The sequence below is a fragment of the Camarhynchus parvulus genome, chromosome 24, assembly GCF_901933205.1.
Source record: "Camarhynchus parvulus chromosome 24, STF_HiC, whole genome shotgun sequence".
Lineage (NCBI taxonomy): Eukaryota > Metazoa > Chordata > Aves > Passeriformes > Thraupidae > Camarhynchus > Camarhynchus parvulus.
The window spans coordinates 5,727,884-5,750,462 of record NC_044594.1 but is presented as its reverse complement, the minus strand read 5'-3'; the positions used below and the strand labels follow the sequence as shown (position 1 = coordinate 5,750,462).

At 56.8% G+C, this 22,579-nt stretch overlaps 2 protein-coding genes across 3 annotated transcripts in view; one reads left to right on the top strand and one right to left on the bottom strand.

The window, feature by feature from the left end:
- The first annotated feature begins 240 nt into the window (after window positions 1-240).
- Window positions 241-19,173, top strand: ST3GAL4 (ST3 beta-galactoside alpha-2,3-sialyltransferase 4). Of its 2 annotated transcripts, none has more exons than XM_030964889.1 (13): window positions 241-282; window positions 8,602-8,671; window positions 14,208-14,337; window positions 14,765-14,837; window positions 15,338-15,407; window positions 15,941-16,024; window positions 16,130-16,227; window positions 16,586-16,646; window positions 16,889-16,984; window positions 17,057-17,246; window positions 17,344-17,487; window positions 17,584-17,727; window positions 18,147-19,173. In XM_030964889.1, exons 3-13 carry the CDS (start codon window positions 14,305-14,307, stop codon window positions 18,231-18,233), a joined length of 1,080 nt encoding a protein of 359 aa, XP_030820749.1. In that variant the 5' UTR covers window positions 241-282; window positions 8,602-8,671; window positions 14,208-14,304; the 3' UTR covers window positions 18,234-19,173. The 2 variants fall into 2 exon arrangements, with proteins under 2 accessions (XP_030820749.1, XP_030820748.1); XM_030964888.1 differs by having other exon boundaries at window positions 15,338-15,419.
- Window positions 19,174-19,490: 317 nt separating this feature from the next.
- Window positions 19,491-22,579, bottom strand: part of KIRREL3 (kirre like nephrin family adhesion molecule 3) — a 406,243-nt gene continuing 403,154 nt past the window's right edge. The window contains exons 16-17 of the mRNA XM_030964890.1: window positions 21,310-21,396; window positions 19,491-20,396 (exon numbers count right to left, since the gene is read on the bottom strand). Of these exons, the coding sequence (XP_030820750.1) occupies window positions 19,953-20,396; window positions 21,310-21,396 (531 nt within the window). The 3' untranslated portion in view covers window positions 19,491-19,952. The remainder of the gene's footprint in view (window positions 20,397-21,309; window positions 21,397-22,579) is intronic.

Genomic DNA, 22,579 nt, shown 5'->3' with positions numbered 1-22,579 from the left:
TGCCCCCAGCCCCATGATTTCTGTGGGTTCGAAGGACACGGGGAAGGCGTTGTTGCCCTCCCCACCTTCTCCCGTGCCGGGCACGAGGGACCGCGCGCCTTCAGCTCCCGGGATGCTCTTCCCCTCCTTCCCTCCTTCCTCCTCCCTCCTCCTCCTCCCTCCGCCGCCCATCCCGCGCTGTGCGCAAGCGTGTCCGCCCCCCGCCCGCCCCGCGGGCCGGCCCCGCATCCCGCACCCGCCCCCCGCATCCCCGGCCGCCCCGGCCCCCCGCGCCGCCCCATGGTGAGTCCGCACCGGGGATCCCCCCCGGGTCCCCCCGGCCCGCGTGTCCGGAGCGGGGCTGCGAGCGGGGGGCGCTGAGCGCGAGCAGAGGGTGGGAAGCAAAGCCCCGCTGTTTTTGGGGGGCTGGAGGGGGCGCCCCGCGCTGGGAGGGCGCAGGGCAGGGCGGGAGCTTTGCCCGCCTGGCAGCTCCCGGGCAGGGCTGGCATGGGGGTGCAAATTGGGGGTACGGGGGGGCTCCCCGTTCACCCCAGCTCGGACCCCCCCCGAGCATCCCACGCCTTTGGCATCGATATCCTGGCGAGCGCGGCACATGGGAAAAGGAGAAAGTGGGTTTATTTCTACGATTTGTGGGTTTTTGAAAAATAATTATTCTGATTATTTTTCTAATTAGCGCGATTAATCAGCGCCTGAAGTGTGAGTGTGGGCAGCGGCGAGAGGAAAGCCCCCGCTCTGCCCGTGCCCTTCCATCTGCTGTCTCCCCATTCCTGGCCAAACAAACCCCCTCATCTCGCCGGGAAAAGACGGCCTTTGGCATCGCTCCTGCCCATGGCCACTCCCGGCAAGGAGATCCCACCCCGAGAGCCCCGGGGAGAGAGGGGCTGGCATCTCCCCATAGCGCGGGGGGCTCCTTGCGATGGCTCTGGGTGATGGGAATGCCCGGGAGCCGGGGCAGGGAAGGGAAAATCCCCCCGGAGGCCCTGGGAGGGGAGGACGTGCCCCGTGTGCAGCTCAGGACTCAGGACGGCATCGCTCCCTGCGGAACAACGGGCTGAGGAGGATTTGTGAAGTGGTCTGAGGGTTTTTCTCCCCATCCCTGAGCATCCTGACTGGTGGGTGCATGTGCTGCAGTAGCCTGATGATCCCAAAGCGGTAGGAGGGGCTCCCTGCTGGTCCCCCACCCAATGCTGGTGTGGACAGAGCTGCTGGCAGTGGGATCTGGGCATGTCCATGCAGGATGAACCCCGTCCTGTCCTGTCCCACTCCGTGTGCCTGGAGCCCTCTTCTCCCACGGGACAGGATTGCTTCCAGGGAGAGATGAGGGTGCTTGCCCTGAGACCAGCAGGAAAAGGACCAGCCGGACCTTTCCCCATTGATCTTTTCATGTCAGGTCTTTGCAGGGTGAGCCAGTGGTGTTTTATTGTTCTGGGGAATGGAGAACAAAGGAAAGTTCTTCCTCTGGGTGCTTTTTTTGTGTTCCTCAGCTCGGACACCATCTCTCCTGTTGGATCAGTAGGGTGATGCCTGGTGGGTTGATGCTGGCTGCTTGGCAAGTCTGATCTCCATCTTTTGGTGAGATGAGCTGAATAAAGAAGTCTTGTGGTGGAACTTTTAGAAAAGCTCTGCTGACTTTCCCCATCTTTTCTGCTGGGCTCTCCCTCTGGATGCTCCTGGAGGCAGGTGATGGATTGCCCAGGCTTTGCCAGCTGTTTCTGCCAAGGGTGTCCGTGGGACGGGCCCCCCAGGCAGGCCAGAACCTGGGATCAGTGGTAGAGCTGATGGTTTAGGTGTCCCCTTCCTACCCTGGCTCCTAACGATGTGTCCAGCGTTTAATGAGCTCCTTGTGTTGCTATAAGCTGTGGGATGGGATCAACATGCTCTGCTGGACTCTCCCTCACCCCTGTCCCTAACCTGTCTGCATCATTGGAGGGCTGCTTGCTCATCCAGCTTCAGGCAGGGAGTTAACAGCAGCTGCTCCAGCAAGGCCCCGAATTCTGGGAAATAATGCCTCTGCAAATGTAAATATAAAAGGAGGAGCTGCCTGTGGATGCTGATTTTAAGGGATGTCCACTGTGGAGATCTGCAAGGAGGGTGTGTTCCACATCTGGGATTGGAGCATCCTCCTGGAGGATCCACCCTGGAGGGAAAACATCCATTTGGAACTCTGGAGCAGCTGCACTCATGTCTACATCCCGTATTTTTATAGCTTGTGTCAGCCCCATTCTTGCAACCAGCATCAGGGGTGCATGCCGGGCTGCAGGATGTGGGAATGCTGAGACCAGTGCCCTCCCCATGCCTGTGTTCAGGGGTTTTCAGCTGGCAGCAATCCTCAGGTTGAATCCTGCTAATTAATTATTTGGCAATATCTCTAAATCCCATGTATTCTGTTGCTTATTCTCTTTGATAAAGTGATGGTCCCATTGCTTCAGCTTCGAATATTCCAGAGCTGATGCAGGCTGGCAGCATGGAATCTGCTTCTCCACAGCTTTCCCTATTGTGATTTTTTTTTTTTTAAGATTTATTTTATGTTATTTTTCCTCTTACATTTTTTTCCTCTGGATGTAGCATGATGGCTGTGTGAGGAGCAGGGATGTGGTCCTGTTCCTGCAGAGGTTGGCATCCTGGATTCACTGGGATCCCTCTGGGATCTCATCCTGCTTTACCCATTCCAGGCTGGGACCCCCCCATACTCTGCCCCCAGGGACACTTGCATGAATGGTTTTGGTTTTGTAGTGAGGAAAGGAAATTATTTGATGCTTTCATGCTGCTCGTTGCAACTTCTGGTTCTCTTTTTTTTTTTTTTGTCTGTTTCTTAAGTTTCTGTCACTTTGCTTTCACACTTCTCTGTCCTCCAGCTGTAATCCTCACATTTATTGAGCTTTTTCTAGGAAGACCCTGTGTCTTCTTGGGAGGGAAGAGGAAAAAAACCCCAGTACTTGCTAATCTCTTGCTTTTCCAGCTGCTGACCCCTTGCATGTGACTGGGGTTGGGCTGGAAAGCTTCCTTGGAGGAAGGAGAAAGGCGTTTGGCTGTCAGGGAACGGAAAAACCAAAGGAGCCGCTCTCCATCCTGGTTTTCCTTCGGGCTGGCGGATGCTCGCAGCGGTTCGGGGCTGGCTCAGCTGCGGCCGCTCTCCAGGATGCGCTCTGTGTCTGTCCCCGGAGCTGCAGCCGCTGCTCCCGGCCCGGGCTGGGCACGGCCCCGCTGGGGAGGTGCGTGGGAGCGGGGCAGGGCTGTGGCCAGCGCTGCTCGGGGCTCCTGGTGCGGGATGGGGCCGAAACAGCGATCGGGGGGAGCAGGGTGGGGCAGGAGCACTGCGGGGACCTGCCCGTCCCACGGGGATCTGCCCGTCCCACAGGGATCTGCCCGTCCCACAGGGATCTGCCCATCCCACGGGGATCTGAATTGCTCTGCTGGGGTGTCCGGCGGAGGTGGGTTTGACCAACTGCTGCTCCCTGTCCCTGGGAAGGGGCTGCGGACTCCCCACTGCATCGGCTCCTTGTGGAGGACTGCTTTGGTCAAAGCTAGGCTGGCCATCTCCATCGGCTCTTCCATGCCATCCTGAGGATGCTGGGTTGCTCTTGGACCATCCTGGGATGCAGCTTCTGCTGGCAAGGCATGCTCCGAGGTGGGATGCCCTGGTCCCAAGGAATGGATGGTGCAGTGCTGGTTGGTCAGTCTTCACTTCTGACACCACACCAGAAGTTAGATCCACAAATCCATGGAAGGATTTCTGCACCGTTTTGGAGTTTTGGTTTCTTTTTATTGCAAGTCAGAACAACCTTAAATCACCAAACCACGTTCGGATATGACCACGCAGGAAGCTGGTTTCCTTTCCCCTGTTCTTTGTAGGTTTAAAAACACATATCTGTGCTGAAGTTTGGTTCTTCTCTTTAATGCTGGGTCTGTGAAGGAGGCTTGAACCTGAGCTCACGCCGTTGGAATTCCCTGCTGCGCCAGGGAGAGGCTCCTTGCCTTCAATCGCTTCCAGATGCCATTCCCGTTCCGGCTCTTCCCCTTGCAAAATGTCTCCCCCAGCCCGCCGAAGTTTCCCCGGCTGGATTTGACATCCCCATATCCGGCCAGGCTGAGTAAGCTGAGCCTTAATTTTTTAACCAGAGCCTGATGCCAGTGGCGGGAGGTTGGAACTCACCCGCGGTGTTGCACAAGCCGGAGCCCCGGGGTGGATCCTCCGCCGGGGTTTGAGCTGCTTGCGACATCAGGTGGTTTTTAAATTTCTTTTAAAACGGAGGTAGATGAGCTGGGATGGAGTTTGGGGTTTGGGATCCTTGCTGCACCCTCTGCCCTCATTGCCAATGGGGCAGAGCTTCCCTCAGCCCCAAAATCACAGGAAACTGAGGCAGGAGAGTGCTGAGCAAGAGCTGAGGAGTCTTAAACACTGCTCTGGGGCTTTGCTGATGCTGTGTGCACCCAGCCAGCCCAGCATTCCCCCCCGGGTCATAAAACACATCTGGATGAGGATTGAACCCCCAGCACAGCAGCTCTGTGGCTGTTGGGCTCATCTGACCCCCCTGGCTGGTGGTCTGTGGGTGAGATTTTGTAGCATGAGGATGGATCAGACCTGTCTGTGTTGGGAATGGAGGAAAGCACTGAAGCATTGAGGGGAAAAATGAGGTGGAAAGTGAGAAGTGAGGGAGAAAAATGCAGAGAGGGGGGATGCAAGTGAACTTTGGGGATGCAGGACTGAACAGGCCTAGGGTGTGAAAGTGGGATGGTGTCAGAAATGAAGGGCAGTGAGGGACTTTAGGGGTTAAATGTGGTGCTGCCTTCGAACAAGGCACCAGGAGCAATGCCAAGGGCTGGGAATTCCTCGGGCCCATCCCTGTGCGATCACCAGTGCTGCTTCCAAACCAAAAAATAGACGGGGAAAAAAAAAAAAGAAATCACAAAGAAATGTCTGTTCGGGCATATTCGGGCTCAACAGGTTTTGCTCCTGGGCGGGGTCTGGTGTTTGGGGTGGGGGAACCGAGGGCGGCCAAGAGCCCAGCTGTCAGAGCAGGCTCTTTATGCAACAAAAAGATGTGATTTGTCCTCAGAAATCTTACCCCGGGCTCCTTTTCCAGAGCCTTTTTTCTCGTGGGGCGACGGCAGCCCTCGAGGGCTTGGGTGGTGCAGGCAGTGTGGGAAGGGATGGGCAGCTCCTGATGAAGGGCTGGGGGAGCTGGGGGGGATTTTCAGTTAAAATATGGATGAACACGAGGTTTTGGAGCTCTGACACCTCAGCACCTGCCCCAGGACCAGATCCCACTGCCAAAGCCCTGCATCCCCCACACATTCAGCTTCTTCAGCATCCTGGTGGTCCATTGGCACCTGCCCTGGAGCTGGGGTTTCCCCGGCCCCTTTGCTGCCTAATTAACAACGTTGCTGCATAATCCCCCTGCATTTACAAGTTAAATCGACAGATTATCTGTATTATGCAAACGCAGCTTTAAATCTTAATTATTTATTTGCATGGGGTGTCTGGAAATCGGCAGCACTAAGCGTGGGGATGCTGTTCTCTTGGAAGTGCAGACTTGTGCTAGGAAATGAACCCAAAGTAGGCTTTTTTTGGTGTGGTGGGTGATGCTCAACACCCCAGCTTGGGAATATGTCTATTTTTTCCTTTAATTTTTTTTGGGGTGGGGGGTGGTTATTGTGGGAGGCTCACCCTTAAATAGCAGTGGTTTATTTTTAGGTCGGTCGCTGCTTTGGATAATCCGGCTTGGCTGGGCAGCTTTGCTTTTCTTCCCATTCTCAGGGATTTGATAGAAACAGGTTTATTAAATTATTTTATTTTTTAATAAAATAGTTTAATAAATTTAATAAATTATTAATAGAATTAAAGAAACACAGGGTTGAAGGATGGGGGTTCTGCTGGTGGTTGCCCTTTTGTGCTGTCCTGGACAGGGAGCATCCCCTGGGATGACCATTAGTGAAACCTCTTCCCAAAGTGTAATTCCCACACTGGAATTACAACTTAGGCTCGGCCAAAGGATGGTTGGGAAGCGGCTGGATTATCTCCCATTAAATACTTGCTGAATGAATAAGCTGCTGGTCCTGGGGCCACAGTGACTGTGGTGACGTGAGGGATGTGCCGGGCTTGGAAACACCTTGCTCCTGCCAGCTGGAGACGTTTTCTCTGGAGGAGGATGAGCTCACCTGGATTTTATTCCCCTCCCAGCCTGGCTTTTGCTCGCTCCCCCCTCGGGAGGTAATTTTAACCGAGGGAGGCTGGCGCTGGCGATGGAGCACCGAGGGACGGACGGACGGACGGACGGCTGCCTCCCTGCAGGTCTGGAGGGAGACTCTTCTCCATCTCCCCCTCCCCTCTTTTAACAGCCCTGGGGAGATCTGGTTTCTGATGGGGAGGATGATGACAGGAGGAATTTGGAGGCTCATCCCTGCCCTGTGTGTGTCCCCTCCTGCCTCTGGAATATCCGTTCCTGCCGGGATGCTCCTGCACTGGGGCTGAGCCCCTCCAAGGGCCAGTTCAGCCTGGCTTTAGTCTTTGGCCCAGGAAGGGATGTGCCCGCTGGATTTTTGTTTTCTTTTGCTCAAAGCCACGAGCATCTCAGTGGGAGATGTTGGGGAGTGGGCAGAAGGCGCCTTTCCCCCCTCAAATTTGGAAATTATTATTTATATGATTAAACTGATAGGCAGGAGAGGAAACTCAGGCCAGCAACAGAGCTGGAGAAGGAAAAGAGCAAAATCCAGCTTGTTTGGGGCTTCTTGAGGCGTCTGGGATTTGCAATGTTCATTTCCTGCTGGGGTCAGCTGCCGGATGGGTTGAGCTGCCTGTGGCTCCTGACCTGGTGGACACTGGAACCGTGAGGGACCTTTCTGGACCTTGGGCTGGGAACAACCACGAGCATGGGCTCATGGCAGGGAAACCACTCGAGTGGCTGGAAAACAACCCCGGGAAGAGCGGCAGCAATCCAGCTCCTGGCTCCTCCAGTCGAGCTGGAAACACCAGCTTAGGGCAAGACCTCGGATCCACAGGATCCTGCCTGGCTGATCCTTTACAGTATCACTGTCTGCTGCTCACCCAGGGCTGCAGGATCCTCCTGGAGCCCCCAGGCAGCTCTGAACATCCTCATCCTCATTTCCACGGGCAGGGGCTGACGCTGTGCCATGAAGTGCTTTAGCAGGAGCTCCCCAGGGAGAGTTTAACCTTGTTAGTGGATCCTGTAATTCACAGCTCGGAATGAAAAGGTTCTGTGTCAGAGGCAGCAGTGTTGGATGCTCTGGTGGATTCAGGGCTTCTGGAAAGACCCTGGTGCCAAAGGTGAATTTTGTGGCCTCAAGTGCATTTGGTTTGGCTGCTGATTGCCCTGAACCCTTGGGATTAATTGCCCCCCAAGGCAAACAGTGATGGAAGGAGGAAGAAAAGGTTCTTTGGGTGGAGAGGGAAGGTGACACTGGGACGGAGCCATCCCTGTCATCCTGGGGCATGTGAAGAAAGCCTGATGCCTGGTGAGAAGAATCCATGAGAAACCTTCTCAGGCTCCTGGGTGGTTTCCATCCCCACCCCTCGGACAAGGATGTAGCCCTCTTTGTTAAATTAATGGGATATTAAGAGAGGAGTATGCTGTGGGGAAGGCTTGCACCTCTCTCAGCTCTGCTTTTTCTAGCTGGAGGAGATGGAGAGAGGTGAGGAAGCCTCTGGCCCTTCAGAGCTTTCCCTTGAAAGCACCTTCCCTGCCAGGGCTTAAGGAGCAGTTGACAGAGATGAGCTTGTGTTCCTCACCTGCATCACTGTTTCTTGCACTGAAATGAGCTGACATTCCCTCTTGTGTGTTTTTCTGGCGAGAGCCATGGCTCCCACCATGCCCTGTCCATCCCAGGGGCACAGGCAGAGGAGCAGAGCTGCTGCCCTGGGGTAACTGGGACAGCAGTGGGCTCGCTCCATCGGCTGCCTCGTTTTCCCCTGGCTTGGGATGCAGAGCAGGGAGGCTTTCTCTGAGAGGCAGCACGGCAGCAGCGTTTCTGTGAGTGGTGTGGTTTCTCGGCAGGGCTTTTCCTCCCCCAAACCATAAGGATATTACAGTGCTGGGCTAGGATGTGCAGTTTGGAAAGTTTTGGGGGAAAAGATGCCAGAGATGCGGGAGTAAGGAGCGTTCTCAATGCAGGAGGGCAGGAAAGCTGCATTCCCCTTTCCCTGGGCGAGGGCACCGCTCCATCTCGTGGGGTCTTCCTAAAAGTCCGAGTGAGTCACGGAAGGGGATTTCGGTGTGAAAGGCCAAGGGGTGCTGAAGTCTGCGCTCCGATCGGCCACACCTCCTGCTTAAAGAGCGGCGGGCGCCCGGCCCTGGGTGCCGCTGCCGGCCGAGGTGGGTGGGAGGTGGGAGGTGTGAGGCTTTCCGGAGGTGTGAGGCTTTCCGGAGGTGTGAGGCTTTCCGGAGGGCTCCCACCTCGCTGGCCCTGGGCCGGCTCGCCGCGGCCCCGCTGCCGTGCCCGGGGCCGGCTCCGCCCGGCGCTCCGGCCGCCCTGCCCGGGGATGCGCAGCGAGCCGTGCATCTTCCGCAGCGGAGCGCCCGCCTGCCCTGCCGCTCCCTGGGGCTGCCCGCAGCCCTAAGGATGCTCTCCCTTCTCCTCTCCTAGGGGAAGAGAGGACGGCCGCGTCGATCCCGCCGAGCTCCCGCCTGCTCCGCCTGGACCAAGAGGACGGGCCGTAAGTAGCCGTGACTTGCTGCCAGCTAATCCCCGCCCTGCTGGGACTGGTTTCAGCCTCTCCCGCCGCTGGGGATGCAGAAAAAGGTCTCCCTGCGATGGGAATCCTCCTCCCTGCGTGGGTTAACGGAGCACTGAGGCGATGCTGGGGGTGCGAAGTGATGGACCGGGTTATTTGCTGGGAATCTCCCTCTGTGCAGGAGAGAAGAGAGCAGAGAAGAACCCAGGGGATTTGGGGCTGGCCAAATCAGGCTGTGGGGTTGCTCTCGGGGTTCTGCTCCTCTGAATCTAGTGCAAAACAGGAAACAGAGGAGAAACCACCGGGCCACGGTTGCATATGAGTTTTTCAAGGGGGATGGTAACGGCAGACAGCTTCTGAGCCCCAAAAGGGAACCCCCAGAGACAAAAGCCATTGGGAGCAGGAGCTCCCTGCAGAGTAACTCAGCCCTGGACCTTGATATCCCTTAATTGCCCCCCCTTTTCTCAGAAGAGCTGGGGCATTGCTTGAGTTTGGGTTGGGGATGGGCTGGAGCATCTCCATGGTTTAGTTTTTACCTTCCAGAACTGTAAGGGAGTGGTGCTCCCAGTGGGTGTTCTGCCTGCTGCTCCCAGGAGAGCAGGGAAAGGCTGCCAGCACCCTGCCTGCACTCTGTCTGCACCCCCAGCTCACTGCCTCCCCCTTTCTGCTGCTTTTTGGGGGGATTTCACCCAAAACACGGGCTCAAAGCTGTGTTGCCAAAGCCGCTTTTGCTGTTGCTGCTGCTGCGTCCCCGGGTGATCCCTGAGGATGGAGATACCGGAGAGTAAACACGGCACCGAGGTGAGCGTGGCAGCAAAGGGGGCTGGATGGGGCAGGTAGGAGAAGGGTGTGCCTGGATCGATGTCAGGGGATCAGGGAGGAAATCCCACAGGATTATCACTGCCCTCATCTCCTTAGCAGGGGCTTGGCACCCCATGGGTGGCTCTGCTCTCTTCAGCAGCTCGGCCATAACCTCCAGGGTGTAGCGAGCTGCATACAGCAAGAAAAGATCTTTATTTTAGTGTTTAAATAGCAAAAGAGTGATTAAACCTAAATAATAAAAATAATAATATGTAAGCTCTAACATTGTAGCTCAACTGTAGCCCTGTATCTCTGTGATGGCCCAGGGTTACCCCAGAGCAGTGAGATAAACAGGTATACCCACACAGCTGGTGGTTTGGGGCTGTAGGAAGGGATTTGTGTCCCATCCCTTTGTTTTTTCTGCTGCAAGGATTGAAAAAAACATAGAGGGAGAGGAGAGGATGGAGCCAGGGCTGGTCTGAGTCGCTCTGGAGCACATTAAAACCAACAGTGCCATGGGAAGGCAGAAGCAGCTTGGATTAATCCTGAGGACCCGCCACTGTGAAAATACTTGTCGTACCTGGGCTTATTTGCTGTTGCCACCTTGAAAATTGCAGCCTGGTCATGGGTAAATGTTTTGTTAAGACTCACATGCCAGGGAGGGCTTGTTTCCCCTATCGTAAATCTTTGGCTGGGTTATTGTGTGCCTGGGATACCACGGTAAAGGAAACAGCCGAGTAAGAGGCAATTAAGATTCCTTTAAAGATTCCTTTAAAGTGACTCGCAGGGCTCTTAAAATAGGATAAATGTGGGTATCAGTGCACAGGCCAGGCTGGCTCCACACCCTCTGTGGGGTTGTGCCCAATGTCCAGTGGAGCAGATTTTTGCAGTACTGTGCCCTCACAACCCTCTTCATCCCCCCAGCCATGGCACTGCAGCTCTGGCTCTTGACATTGCTCTGCTCTGTGGTTTTTGGCATCCCAGGATCCCTGGTCCCCCCTTGGCATCCCTCTTTCCCTGCCATGCGGCATCTCTTGGAGGGGGCTCAGATCTGATCCCTGCTGCCTTTTGGCCTTGCAGTGGTGGTTGTTGTAATCCCACAAGGATTTTCTCCCCAGCTTGGAGAAAAAAACCTCCCTGAGCACCAGGAGCTCACAGCGGCCGGGGCGAGGAAGGTTTGGGATGCCAGGCTGGGGATTTGGGTGTCTTTGATGCTGTGCCAAGCCCAGGCAGTGCCTTTCCCTGGATGCTCTCCCTGCAGGATGGCCCCCGGCCGCCTCCCAGGTTGAGCTCAGGCTGCGGCAGGCGCGGGCTGTGCCGGGGCAGGGCGCGGCCTGCGGCGATCCCGGCCCTACCGCGCGCGGAACACCCGCGGGACGGGGACTTGGAACACCCCGGGGCTTAAACTGCTTCTGTGGGGCTCTGCGCTGTCCTCCAGGGAGCACAGGGTCTGCCCTGCTGGTTCCCAAAAGCTCCGTGTGCCTGGAGAGCTCGGGAGAGATGGTGTGGCTGGGCTGAAGGGGTCTGTGCTGGCCTGGCTGTCTGTCTGTCTCCCTTTGGTTCCCACTGCTGACAGTGAGTCCTTAGGGACTGCCAGTGCATCCCTTCCTCGGGTGCTATCCAACTCTCCTCCAGTTAAAAATAAAGACATGTTTTTTTTGGGATAAACTGTTGGAGATGCCTATTTTTCGGTGAGCATCCTTCTCACCCAGGGAAGCTGGACCAGGCAGTGGGTGGCTCCGTGTCCCGTGGGCATGTGGGATGGGACGGTGGGAGCACAGGAGAGGTGTCCTTGCTTCGTGTCGTGCTTTTCCCAATCCACAGGTTACCATGGGAACATAACAGTACCAAGCCTGCTGGTCCATGATGCTTTGCCAGGATGGCCTGGGATCACTATCCATCCATGCTGGGATGGTGTGGGGGAATTTATAACCACTCCCCACCTCCGTTCTTGTTCCATGCCTTTAAATTCCTTTTTTCTCTTTTTTTTTTGGCTGGGAGCAGCTTGGCACGTACTTTCTTCCACTTTGTGGATTGACATGACTTAAATCTGGAAATGCTGGAGCCACTGAGGCCATGGGGAGAGTTGGGAATGGGTGGATGGAGATACAGGGATGAACCTCACTGAGTTTCCCCCCTGGCAGGAGGCTCGGTCTGGATGGGTGTTGTTGGCATCTCCCAGGGGACATGGTGAAACAGGGAGGCAAAATTCTGCTCCAGGTCAGAGATAGACAGGGAAACTCCATGAGGCTTGGCCATGAGCTGCCTCTGCAGCATCCTGGGATGGGGCTTTCCCAGACCACGGGGTGGGGAAGGGAGTGGGAGATGGGGAACGGGCCATGGGACTTTTGGATCCTTTGTGCAGCGATAATTGCAGCCTGCGGTGCTGTGGGGGTGCATCCTCCAACATCAAAGAAGGGCTTTTGCACTCACTTCTTCCAGGTGTGGGGAGCTGAATCCAGCTGGGACTTTCCCCCCAGCTTCAGGGCTTGGTGGGGCAGGCAATGCCCTGGAACAACCCCGGGGGAGCGAGGGTTGATCCCAGCGGGTGCTGAGTCTCCCCTGTCAGACAGGGATGCTGCAGTGCAGGCTCCAGGCAGGATGTTGTGGTGAGGGGTCTGTGCTGGGGGGTCTGAGGGAGGCTGTGATGGGACAGGGATGCTGTGGGGGCACTGAGGATGCTGCAGTGGCTTTGAGGATGCTGTGGGAGCTCTGAGGATGCTGTGATGGGACAGGGATTCTCAGGGAGGCTCAGAGGATGCTGTGGGAGCTTGGAGGATCCTGTGATGGGATGAGGATGCCAGTAGGAGGGGACTCAGGACATTGTGGGGGACCAGGGATGCTGCAGGAACAGAGATATTGCAGGACTGGGGATGCTGTGAGACCAAGTTGCCCTGGAGTGCTCTGAGGGTACTGTGATGGGACAGGGATACTCAGGGAGGCACTGGGGATGCTGTGATGGGACAGGGATGTTGCAGGGGGCTCTGAGGGTTCTGGGATGGGATAGGGACACTCAGAGGTGTTCTGAGGGTGCTGTGATGGCACAGGGATGCTGCAGGCTCTGAGGATGCTGCAAGACTGGGGATGCTGTGGGGACCAGCAGGACCCTTCGGCATCGCTCACTCCAGCAACCCTACAAGGAGGACACAGGACCTGGCTCGGGGTGTGCAGACCTCCCTGCATTCAGCAGCTGCTCTGGTTTGGGCTGTGGATCTGGGAGGGCTGTGGGGAGCTTGAACTCATTCCAGAGGCACCAGGGAGTGCGGGGGCAGCCGGGTGTGCTCTGTTTTGCTCCGCATTCCCTGAGCGCTTCGCTAAACAAGGTTCCTTCTCCTCAGGGATTAAATGCCATGTTTGCCTTAGATAAATTTTGCATCAGCCCCAGCTTGTGCATACAAGCCTGGGAAAAGATCATAAAGCTTTCAAAAAATATTATTTTAAAAAAGCTGGTGTGTAAAGGCAAACATTGCGGGCAGAGCAGATTTTCCCAGTACTTTCACTGGTGGAAGGGGTGAAGTGTGCTTGGTTGGGTGTTTTGGCACCCAAAGATCCAAAGATGAAGCTGAGGGGTGAATTTGGTGCCAAAATCAGGTCCTGATGGCCAGCAATTTCCCAGCCCTGGGCAAACAGGGGTATTCAGCCCCCCACAGGAGCAAATCCAGCCTCCAGCTGAGGCAGTGGATTTCCCCTTGGGGCTTTTGTGGCCAGTTTTACTGAGAACAAAACTCCCCAGGAAGCAGAAGCTGCTTTTTACCTTCCCCTAATTTTACTTTTTCCAAGCAATTGTAATATGTAAAGGGGTGAGACCCCCCTGTGCCTTCTCCCACCTGTGAAGGCCCAGCTGTAGGTTTCATCTTCCCAAGCAGGAGGGGCTTGTTGGGCTGGAAATTCAGACACAGGATGAGAGCCAGTTGGGATGGGGGGCTGCTTCCCCTTTCTGGAGCCCCCAGGTAATGATGGGGCACAATTATCCATGTTTTATGAAGAAGTGGTTCAGAGGGAAGTGCTTTCCTAGGGGCCCTCCTCACCTGCCCCATCCCTCTGCTGTCAAATGGACACAATTTTCTTTTTCTAATGTCCTGTCCCGTTGCTTTTAGTGTGGTTTAATTGTCCTTAATTGCCTTTTAATTGCCCTTCCTGCCCTTTTTAATTAATTGCTCTCCTGCCCTTTTAACTTCAGAAGCCCATGACAGGAAGGGGAAGAGCCTGGCCCTTGTAGGACCATCCTTGGTCCCATTTCTCCTCATTCTTGATACATTTTTGCCCCCAAAGCCTGCGTTCTTGGCTGGTTGAGGCTGTGGCCCTGCCGGGTGTTTGGCAGGTGTCAGGTTTGTTAGTAGCACTTCCCTGGGCAGGGAGGGGATGAGGTGGGTGCCCTCCCTTGGCAGGTGACTAATCCTGGAGGATCTGATGGGCAGGCTCTGATTGAGAGACTGTTTGCATCGCCCAGCCCCAGTGCACCTTTCCCCTTGGCTGGCATTCAGCACACCGAGACGTGGCTGGTCAGAGGCAGGAGCAGCTCAGGTACGGGGGGCACAGCCCAGCCCAGCTCTGAGCCTGGCTTAGAGCAGGATTCACCCTGGGAGCAAAGCCTCCCCTGTACCCCAAAGCTTCTCCCTCCTGGTAAGTTCATTTTCCATCCTTGCCGTGTCCTGGTGGGATGGGATGAGCCCATCCTGGGATGGCTCCAACCACGGCTCTTTGCTCCTTGTTCCAGGAGCGAGAGGTTTCAGAGGAGCACAAAAGTGTCTCTGCTTCCCTGGGCAGTGTTTGTGTGGGCACTCAGCTCCAGCACCTCCTTTCCCCAGGCCGGGATGGGTGAATCCAAGGCATTGGAGGTTCCCCAAGTACGTGATGCTCTTTGGTTTGGCCCTGCTCGGCTGCTCCTGTCCTTTCTGGCTTTATGGTGGCACGTTGGACTTCGTACCTGCGGGTGCCAGGTGGATCCTTAAGCTGGGTTTTAAGTCTCCCCCATGGTATTTTGTGGTTGAAACTCCACTGGGGGCTTGCTTTTCCTCTCTAATTAATTTTTTTTTTCCTTTGGCCTCTAACCCGTAGGGCTGAAGCTCCTTGGGAAGTGCCGCTTGCTTGGCTTTGATAAACTCTCTAAACCAACCTTTTGGCAGCAAAGAAATGTGAATTTAAATAAATAAATCCTTGGGGAACCCTTGCACCTGCTTGTCTGCAGATGCAGATGGGCAAGCAGGGGGTGATGCCTCTTGGATGGGGTTTTAGGGTCAGCTCTGATGGGTTTTCCCTGTTTCCCTGCTGCAGGTGACCAGCCACAATGAGAGCTCCGGCCCCTGCCTGATCCCTTTCCTGCTGATAAAAATGATCAACAAGTCTCGTGAGTCCCCCAGGGATCCCCTCTGTGCAAGCAGGGATGGGGAGCCTGGGGAGTTTGCATTTGGAATTCTGGGGGTTGGATGCTACTTTGCTGTGGTTCCAGTTGAGTGATGGAGTGTTGGGGTGTCACAGGAGAAGGTCGCAGTGGGGAGGGTGGGTTTGGGCGCCTTGATCTCTGGGCTTGGGCACCTGGAACCCCTTGGACTTTGTTGTGCAGAAATGGGGTGGAGGCACACAGAAAAAGGGATATTTGCCTAGTCTTTGTTGAAAAGCAGGAAGGAGGAAACACAAAGGTCACAGTGGTTGTTAAACCTGAGATAAAACCACCTGACACATCTTAGAGCCGCTCCTCTCCGGGCCGTGGTGCCAGCCAAACCTGCTCCCTGAGGAGAAGGCTCTGCCATCCTGGCTCTAGCTAGGGATGCTGTGGGACCCCACAAGCAACCATCTAACCCCCATGGCTGACTGGTTTATGTCTCCCCCTCCCCTCTGGGCTTGCAGGAGGGAAGATACTCGGGGTGCTGGCACTGTTTCTGGTGATGGTTTGGTACTCGATCTACCGGGAAGACAGGTACACACAGCTGTGAGTGCTCCTTACTCAAGTTAAAGGCCCTCCTGCCCTTTCCTTCACTCCTGGGAGGCAGCAGCTTCGTGCCCATCCCTCACAGGGATGACATAGCATGGCACATTCCCTGGATCCGAGGGGACTGGGGAGGTGGCAGCATCCTTGGCTGCTGCTGGAGAATGGGGGACACAAACAAGGCTCCCCCTCGGTGGGTGGTGGTGGTTGGGCTCGGTGGGGTTTTTTGCAAATGCTGCTTTTCCCAGTGCTTTTCTGAGCCCGGGAGGATGGGAAAGCCCTGCTCTCTTCTCAGTGCCAGTGTGAGGTTCATGAGCAGAGCAAGAGAGACCTCTTCTGATGCAAGGCTGCAAGCCCAGCAGATAAATGCCCAGGCAGTGCTGGCCTTAAATCTGGCTGGAAATCTGTCTCTCGCAGCTTGAATCCCACAGTGGGGATGCCTGGGGGTGCCGGAGCCCCTTTTGCCAGGAGGGGGCTGCAGAGGAACAGGCATCATTTGATTTAATTAACCTCTTCCTTTACAGCTTTTATTTCCCTGTACAAGAAAACAACAAGACAATGTGTCCCCTTGGGGAGGTGGAAAAGAAAGCGGCGCAGCTCATCGGGAAGTGAGTTTTGGGGCTGGGAGCAGGGAGTGGGGGGATGCAGGGCCAGGACCCCCCTCCCTGTGCCATCCCTGATCCCAGTGTCACTGACCCTTTGCTCCTTGGCAGCTACACAAGGGACCACCCACTGTTCTTGCAGCTGAAGGACTATTTTTGGGTGAAGACGCCGTCGCTCTATGAGTTGCCCTACGGCACCAAGGGAAGTGGTAAGCCTGACAATGCTCTGTGGGGTCTGTCTGTCCGTCCTGCTGCTGCTCCTGGGGTTTCAACTTCCCTTTTCCTAAAGACATCTGCAGGTTGATTTTGCTGGGGACTATTCCCAAGCTATTTTCTTGGTTTTTAGACTCTGCAGTGAGTATCTCCTCACACATGGTGCCTTTAAAAGAGTTTAGAGTGGGCCAGGTTTTACTAAGCCCCAGAGACAGAATATCTGCTTGCAATTGGGATTAACAGTGGGATTAAATTTGGCATGGGTGGGGCAGCACTCAGAGTGTTGTGCCAGGCAGGAGCTGCCTTCCTCACCTTCCTCACCTTCCTTACCCTGTCCTTGCCCTTGCTTTGCAGAAGACATCCTGCTGCGCCTCCTGTCCATCACCCACTACTCCCTGCCCGAGAGCATCCAGAGGTAACACTGGGGTGGGTTTAGGGGCTTTTGTCTCTTTTTCTTCATCATTGCTCTCTTGGGGGTTGTTGCAATTTGTCTGCTGTGGGCCCAGGATTTGGCAAAATGAACCTCTACAACCCAGAGGTGTTGGGTGGAGCATGGGAAGGTGTGGAGACTGGACAACACCAGGTTGAACTCCCCAAGGGGTTAAAATCAGCCCAGTTTTGGAGCAGGTCTGGTTGAGCCAGGGTTTTCTCTCGCAGCCTCAAGTGCAGGAGGTGTGCTGTGGTGGGCAACGGCCACCGGCTCCGCAACAGCTCCATGGGGGACACCATCAACACCTACGACGTGGTGATCAGGTACAGCCCGGCCCCCGCTCCCTGCCCAGTGCAGGGACTGGCACTGGGGCTGACACCTGTGATGTCCCAAAGGCTGAACAACGCCCCAGTCCATGGGTACGAGCAGGACGTGGGCTCCAAGACCACCATGCGCCTCTTCTACCCCGAGTCAGCCCACTTCGACCCCCGGACCGAGAACAACCCCGACACGCTGCTGGTGCTCGTGCCCTTCAAGCCCATGGACTTCCAGTGGATGGAAACCATCCTTAACGACAAGAAGAGGGTGAGTGTGGTGGGGAACCGGGTCCAACCCCTCCCTGGCTGTTCCAGACTCCAGCTGTCATGCCACCCCACCCTTGGGGACATCTGGGCTCTTGCAGGTTCGGAAAGGGTTTTGGAAACAGCCCCCGTTGATCTGGGACGCCAACCCGGAGCAAGTGCGCGTCCTCAATCCCTACTACATGGAAGTAACTGCTGCTAAACTGCTCAACCTTCCCATGAAGCAACCACGGAAGGTCAAACAGGTAAGGGGTGGGGATGGCCAGTCACCCTGCACACCCTGAGGGTGGTCAGCCTGTCCCTGTGCAGCTCCCTGAAGGCTGTGGCTCTCTGTCCCCCAGAAGCCCACCACAGGGCTGCTGGCCATCACCTTGGCACTGCACTTCTGTGACCTGGTGCACATCGCGGGCTTTGGCTACCCCGATTCGGCCAACAAGAAGCAAACCATCCACTACTACGAACAGATCACACTCAAGTCCATGGCCGTAAGTGTTTGCCCCACAGTTTTGTCCCTGTTCCCCCCATTTTGCCCCCAGGAGAGGGAAAACATCTCCTGGGATGGCAGCCCAGGAGAGCAGTGCCAGGATGCTGAATGGCGTGGGAGGCTCTTCCCTCTCACCCCCTCCCATGATGAAGGTTGAAGTCCACCTTTGGATGGTCATCATCCAACTTCTCTTGGTAGCCGAATGTCTTTGGAGGCATGGAGAGTTGGGTCCATCCCCAGTTTATGTGTGAGGAGAAGAGCTTGTGGACAGGGGGATTGGGTGGGGAGGATTCCATCCCTGCTTTTGGGGGGCTGAAGTCCCTGCTGACGGTGTGGGCAAGGTGCAGGGTTGGAAGGGAGGACTGGAAGGAAAATGTGTGGCCCAGACTCTGGTGTCACCCCCTGCTCCCCATTCCGCAGGCGTCAGAGCACAACGTGTCACACGAGGCTGTGGCCATCAAGAGGATGCTGGAGCTGGGACTCGTCAGGAACCTCACCTACTTCTGAGGGCGGTGGAGCTGTGCAGGGACGCCGTCCCCAGGGTGAGGGGACACCGTCCCCCTTCAGCGAGGGGACACTGTGCTGGCATGGCTGGAGTGACCGAGGGCAGAGCATCGTTGTCACCGCTGCCACCACGGCCTGGGACTCCTGGAGCAGGGCTGGGGCTGGGGCCCGTGCTGGACCGCGGGTGCCCGGGGTGGGGCGGCTCTCGGGGCGCAGGGAGCCCGGCGGGGCCGTGGCCCTGAGCCTTTTCTACTGACACACTGAAGCTACCAAGGACTCAAGGGGGTTTTTGGGGTAGGGGGTCCTCCCTCCCAGCGGGCCTGAGGGGGTGAGCCAGGGCAGGAGCCCTTGCCCTGGACATTCTCTTTCCCTTAATTCCCTCATACACTGACGAGGGCCCTGCTGAGGGGCTGATTTTGGGGTCCTGGCCCCTTCCTGCCCAGGGAATGGGAGCCTTTGGAGGTTCATGTTGCCTCCTCGCTGCCCTGGACCTCCCCCCAAATATTTAATTCCCTCCCATTTTTTTAATTTCCTTTTTTACTTGGCGGCCCTGTCCTGTGCCTTAGCGCTGGCGTAGGGACTCGTCCCCACAGCCCCCCTGGGTGGGGGCACCCTGGGCTGCTTGGCTTCGGGGTCTGCCAGGGCCCTTTGGTGGTGCAGATTAATTTAATTAATTTAAATGCTTATTTATGGTGGAGCCTTCACCCAGGGCCTGCATGCCACTGGTGTCAGGGACAAGGGCCCTTGGGTGGGCTGGTGTGTGCTTGGCTCCAGGGGTGGGCATTTGGGATGTCCCCCACCATGGAGGGGTTGACCTGGTGCCTTCTCCCTGCTGGTGTAGGGTCCCCTTCTGCCCCTGTGGGGCTGCAGGTGTTGGGGGGACCCATGGATGGGGGTGTTTGGGCTCATGTTGGCACCCAATAAAGTCCTGGTGAGGCTGGGATGGGCTGGGTGCTCCTGGGGCATGGTGGGGAGGGGGTGTGAGGGAGTTTTGCGGCTGTGAGATGCAGGGAAGGTCGCCTTGTCCCCATGTCATTGTGTCCCCTTACCTGTTTGTGACGCCCCATCTCCTGGCTCCCACGCTGGGCTTGTGGGGTCCCAGCTGCCCCGTGCCTCAGTTTCCCTCCACCACCGGCCATTTCTGCCCCCACAGGGCCTGCCCCAGGAGGCCATGGCACAGCCAGGCTCCAGACCAGGAGTGTGCCGGGGCAGAGTGCCAGGGAAGCCGACGTCCCCGCGGGGTGGCCATCAGCCCAGGCGTGCCACGAGAAACACCTCTTGTATTGACCGCGGTGCCGCGATACAGCGGAGAGGCCCTTCCCGGGGAGTCCCTGTCCCACCGCCGTCCCCACCTCCCGTCCCCACGGCGGGACCCCCCGACCCCCGACACGGACTCTATAAGTATGGACACCGAACACCACGAAGGGAAGGGAGGAGCCGGGGGCAGGGGGCAGCGGGAAGCGAGCGGCTGTGGGGGCGCGTGGGGCGCGGTGGGGCCAGGGCCGTCCCCAGCCCCGCCGAGGGAGCGGCTCCCCGGGGCCCAGCGCGTCCTCGGCGGGGTTGTGCTTAGCGTGTGCCAGGGAGGGGGATGCTCGGCCGGTCCCCTGCCCCAGCCCTGCTCCAGGGGCCTGGATCCGGCCGCTCCCAGCGCCGCTGCTGGTGGGCGCCACTGTCCGAGCAGAGCACGGCGCCCACGGGAGGGTCCCGAGCGTCCCGAGGGGCTCAAACGTGCGTCTGCATCCGCCTCTGCAGGGGCCGGCTGGGGTCTGAGTTTTGGGAAGACGACTGGGAGTGGTGGGAGGAGGACGCGGAGGCCTTGCTGGCCTTGTCGAACTGCACGTAGCCGTCCTGCTTGCCGCTGCTGCTGATGCTGCTGTCGCACTGGGTGTCGAGGAAGGAGCTGCTGTCGCTCATGGAGCCGCGCTGGAACTCGCGCTCGCACAGCTCGATGGAGCTGCTGCCCATGCCCAGCACGAAGCGCTGGCTGTAGTCGTAGAGGCGGCTCTGCCCGCTCAGGGTGCTGTAGATGTTGGTGAAGGACATGCCCGTGGGCACCCGCTGCTTGCCCGGCGGGCGCAGGTCGGCCGGGCAGCCCGACAGCGAGATGGTGGGGGTGGAGTGGTGCTCCTTGAAGGTGTTCACGCTGTAGTAGCCGTTGGTGGGGTCCTGGGGAGTGGGAGAAGCGGGGCAGGTTGGTGGGGGCCTCTCTGGGTACCTCCCTGTGCACTTGGGGTGCCCACCCTGCCCATCCACCCGGGACATACAAGACTTATCAGAGTCTCTGAGCTGAAAGAGACCCACCAGGATCATCCAGCCCAACTCCTGGCCTTGGCACAGACCCCCCAGCAATCCCATCCTGTGCCTGAGAGCGGTGTCCAAACCCTCCTGGAGCTCTGGCAGCCTCAGGGCTGTGACCATTCCCTGGGGAGCCTGGGCAGTGCCCAGCACCCTCTGGGGGAAGAACCTTTTCTTATATCCAACCTAACCTCCCCTGGTACAGCTCCAGCTGTTTTCTCAGCTCCTGTTGCTGGTCACAGAGAGCAGAGGTTAGAGCTGTCCCTCAGGAAGAAGCTGCAGACTGATGAGTCTCCCCTTGGTCTCCAGGCTGAACAAGCCAAGTCACCTCAGTGACTCCTTGTATGAACCCTCCAGACCCTTCCCCATTTTCATACTCCCCTTTGGAGGACACATCAACCACCAAACCATCTGGCAATGCCCTCTTGTGCAACCAGTGAATTCCAATCTGCTCAGCCCCCTCCAGGCCAGGACACAAGTGTCCCTTGCACGCCACTGTCCTGGCACCACACCTTCGTGTTAGCCCTCAAAGCTGCTGGGGCCACAAAGCAGCGCCAGCATGCCAGAGCCTCTCTCCCTGCACAGGGACAGCCCTCTGGGACAGGCACCACCGGGGACAAGGACAGACAGCCTGGCAGCAGCAGTGCTGGGTGAGGCTCTGCCCGGTGATGGGCACGGGGAGGGTCCCCAGCACCCCGGGCTGCAGCCCCTGGGCCAGGAGTGACGGGGGGCTCTGACCCCATCTCTCACTGGGGACAGAGGCAGGCCCCAGGACCCAACCCACCTTCAGGTTTTGAAACTCCTTCTCCTCCTCCTTGAGCACCTCGAGCTGCTTCAGCACCGAGTCCTGCTGGAACTCCCCCCGGTCCATCTGGGAAAGGAGGCAGGGTCAGCATCCAGCACCGCCCGACCCCTGCTCCCCACCGCCCCCAGACCATGGGGGCGAGCCCCACATCCATCACCGGCCCCCGGGCACTGGGAAATTGCCACCAGCCGGATTCAAGGACGTGCCCAGCGGTGCCCCAGTGGTGTCCGAGGGCCCAAAAGCCACACAGTTCCCTGGGTTACAGATTGTTTTTCCCTGTTTAGGACAGAAAAAGGCAGGCTGATGCAGAAAACGAATTATTTCCTGAGATCAGGGCTGGGGCTGCACCCGCCTGCCCACAGCAACACCCCCGAAATCGCCTCTTTTTGTTTTGTTTTTTGTTTCCCTTCTTTTCATCCTTTCCTCCTCAGCTGAACTTGGCCGCCTCATTAGTTTTCCTTTGAAGGCTGGCTGTGATCGGGGGGAGGCGGAGAGGAGGGGCAAGGTGCACATTAATTACACCACAGCTTTAATTACCCTTCCTTCAGCACGCGGGGCTGTGCAGGAAGCAGGATAATTATCAACCAATTCCTCAGTTGCCTTTTTTTAGCTTCTGCCGTATTCACCCGACGCCTCCAGCCCGGCTTCTCTGGGATCACAGCCCCACATCAGCCCCAAAATCCCCTTTTATTGCCCAAATTCTCTCCTCTTTAAGATGGTAAGTGGCTGTGGAAATTCACCCCGCGGCACTTGCTGTTCATCTCCCGAAAGCCTTTGATGTGGCTGTTAAAGGCAATAAATTAAAGTACCTGAGTTTTCCTAGGGAAAAGAAAGCCTGTATCAGCCATTGATTTACCAGGATAAATACAAGTGTCGCCGAGGATTAAACGAGCGCAGCTAAAATGGGACGTGGAGGGTTTTTTTTTGCTCTGCCAACCCCGGCGATCCCCTCGATCCTCTGAAGCATCTCCGCAAAGGCAGACTGGGGCTGTTAACCCTGTCGGAAGGGTCTAACAGGTCCCAGCTCGGAATGAAAAGAGAAAAAAAGGAAAAAAAAATTCTCCTCCTTTTTTTTTTTTTTTTTTTTTTTTGTGTTGGCGTGGATGACGCAGGGCCAGATCCAGAGATGGAGAGGGCAGAAGGGAGGTGGGAACCAAAGGAACGATCCCACTGTGACCAAACCTCCCTGGAATTAATGATGTCGGGTTTGATGGGGTGTTTGAAGCCATTTTATTTAAGCCGTTTATTT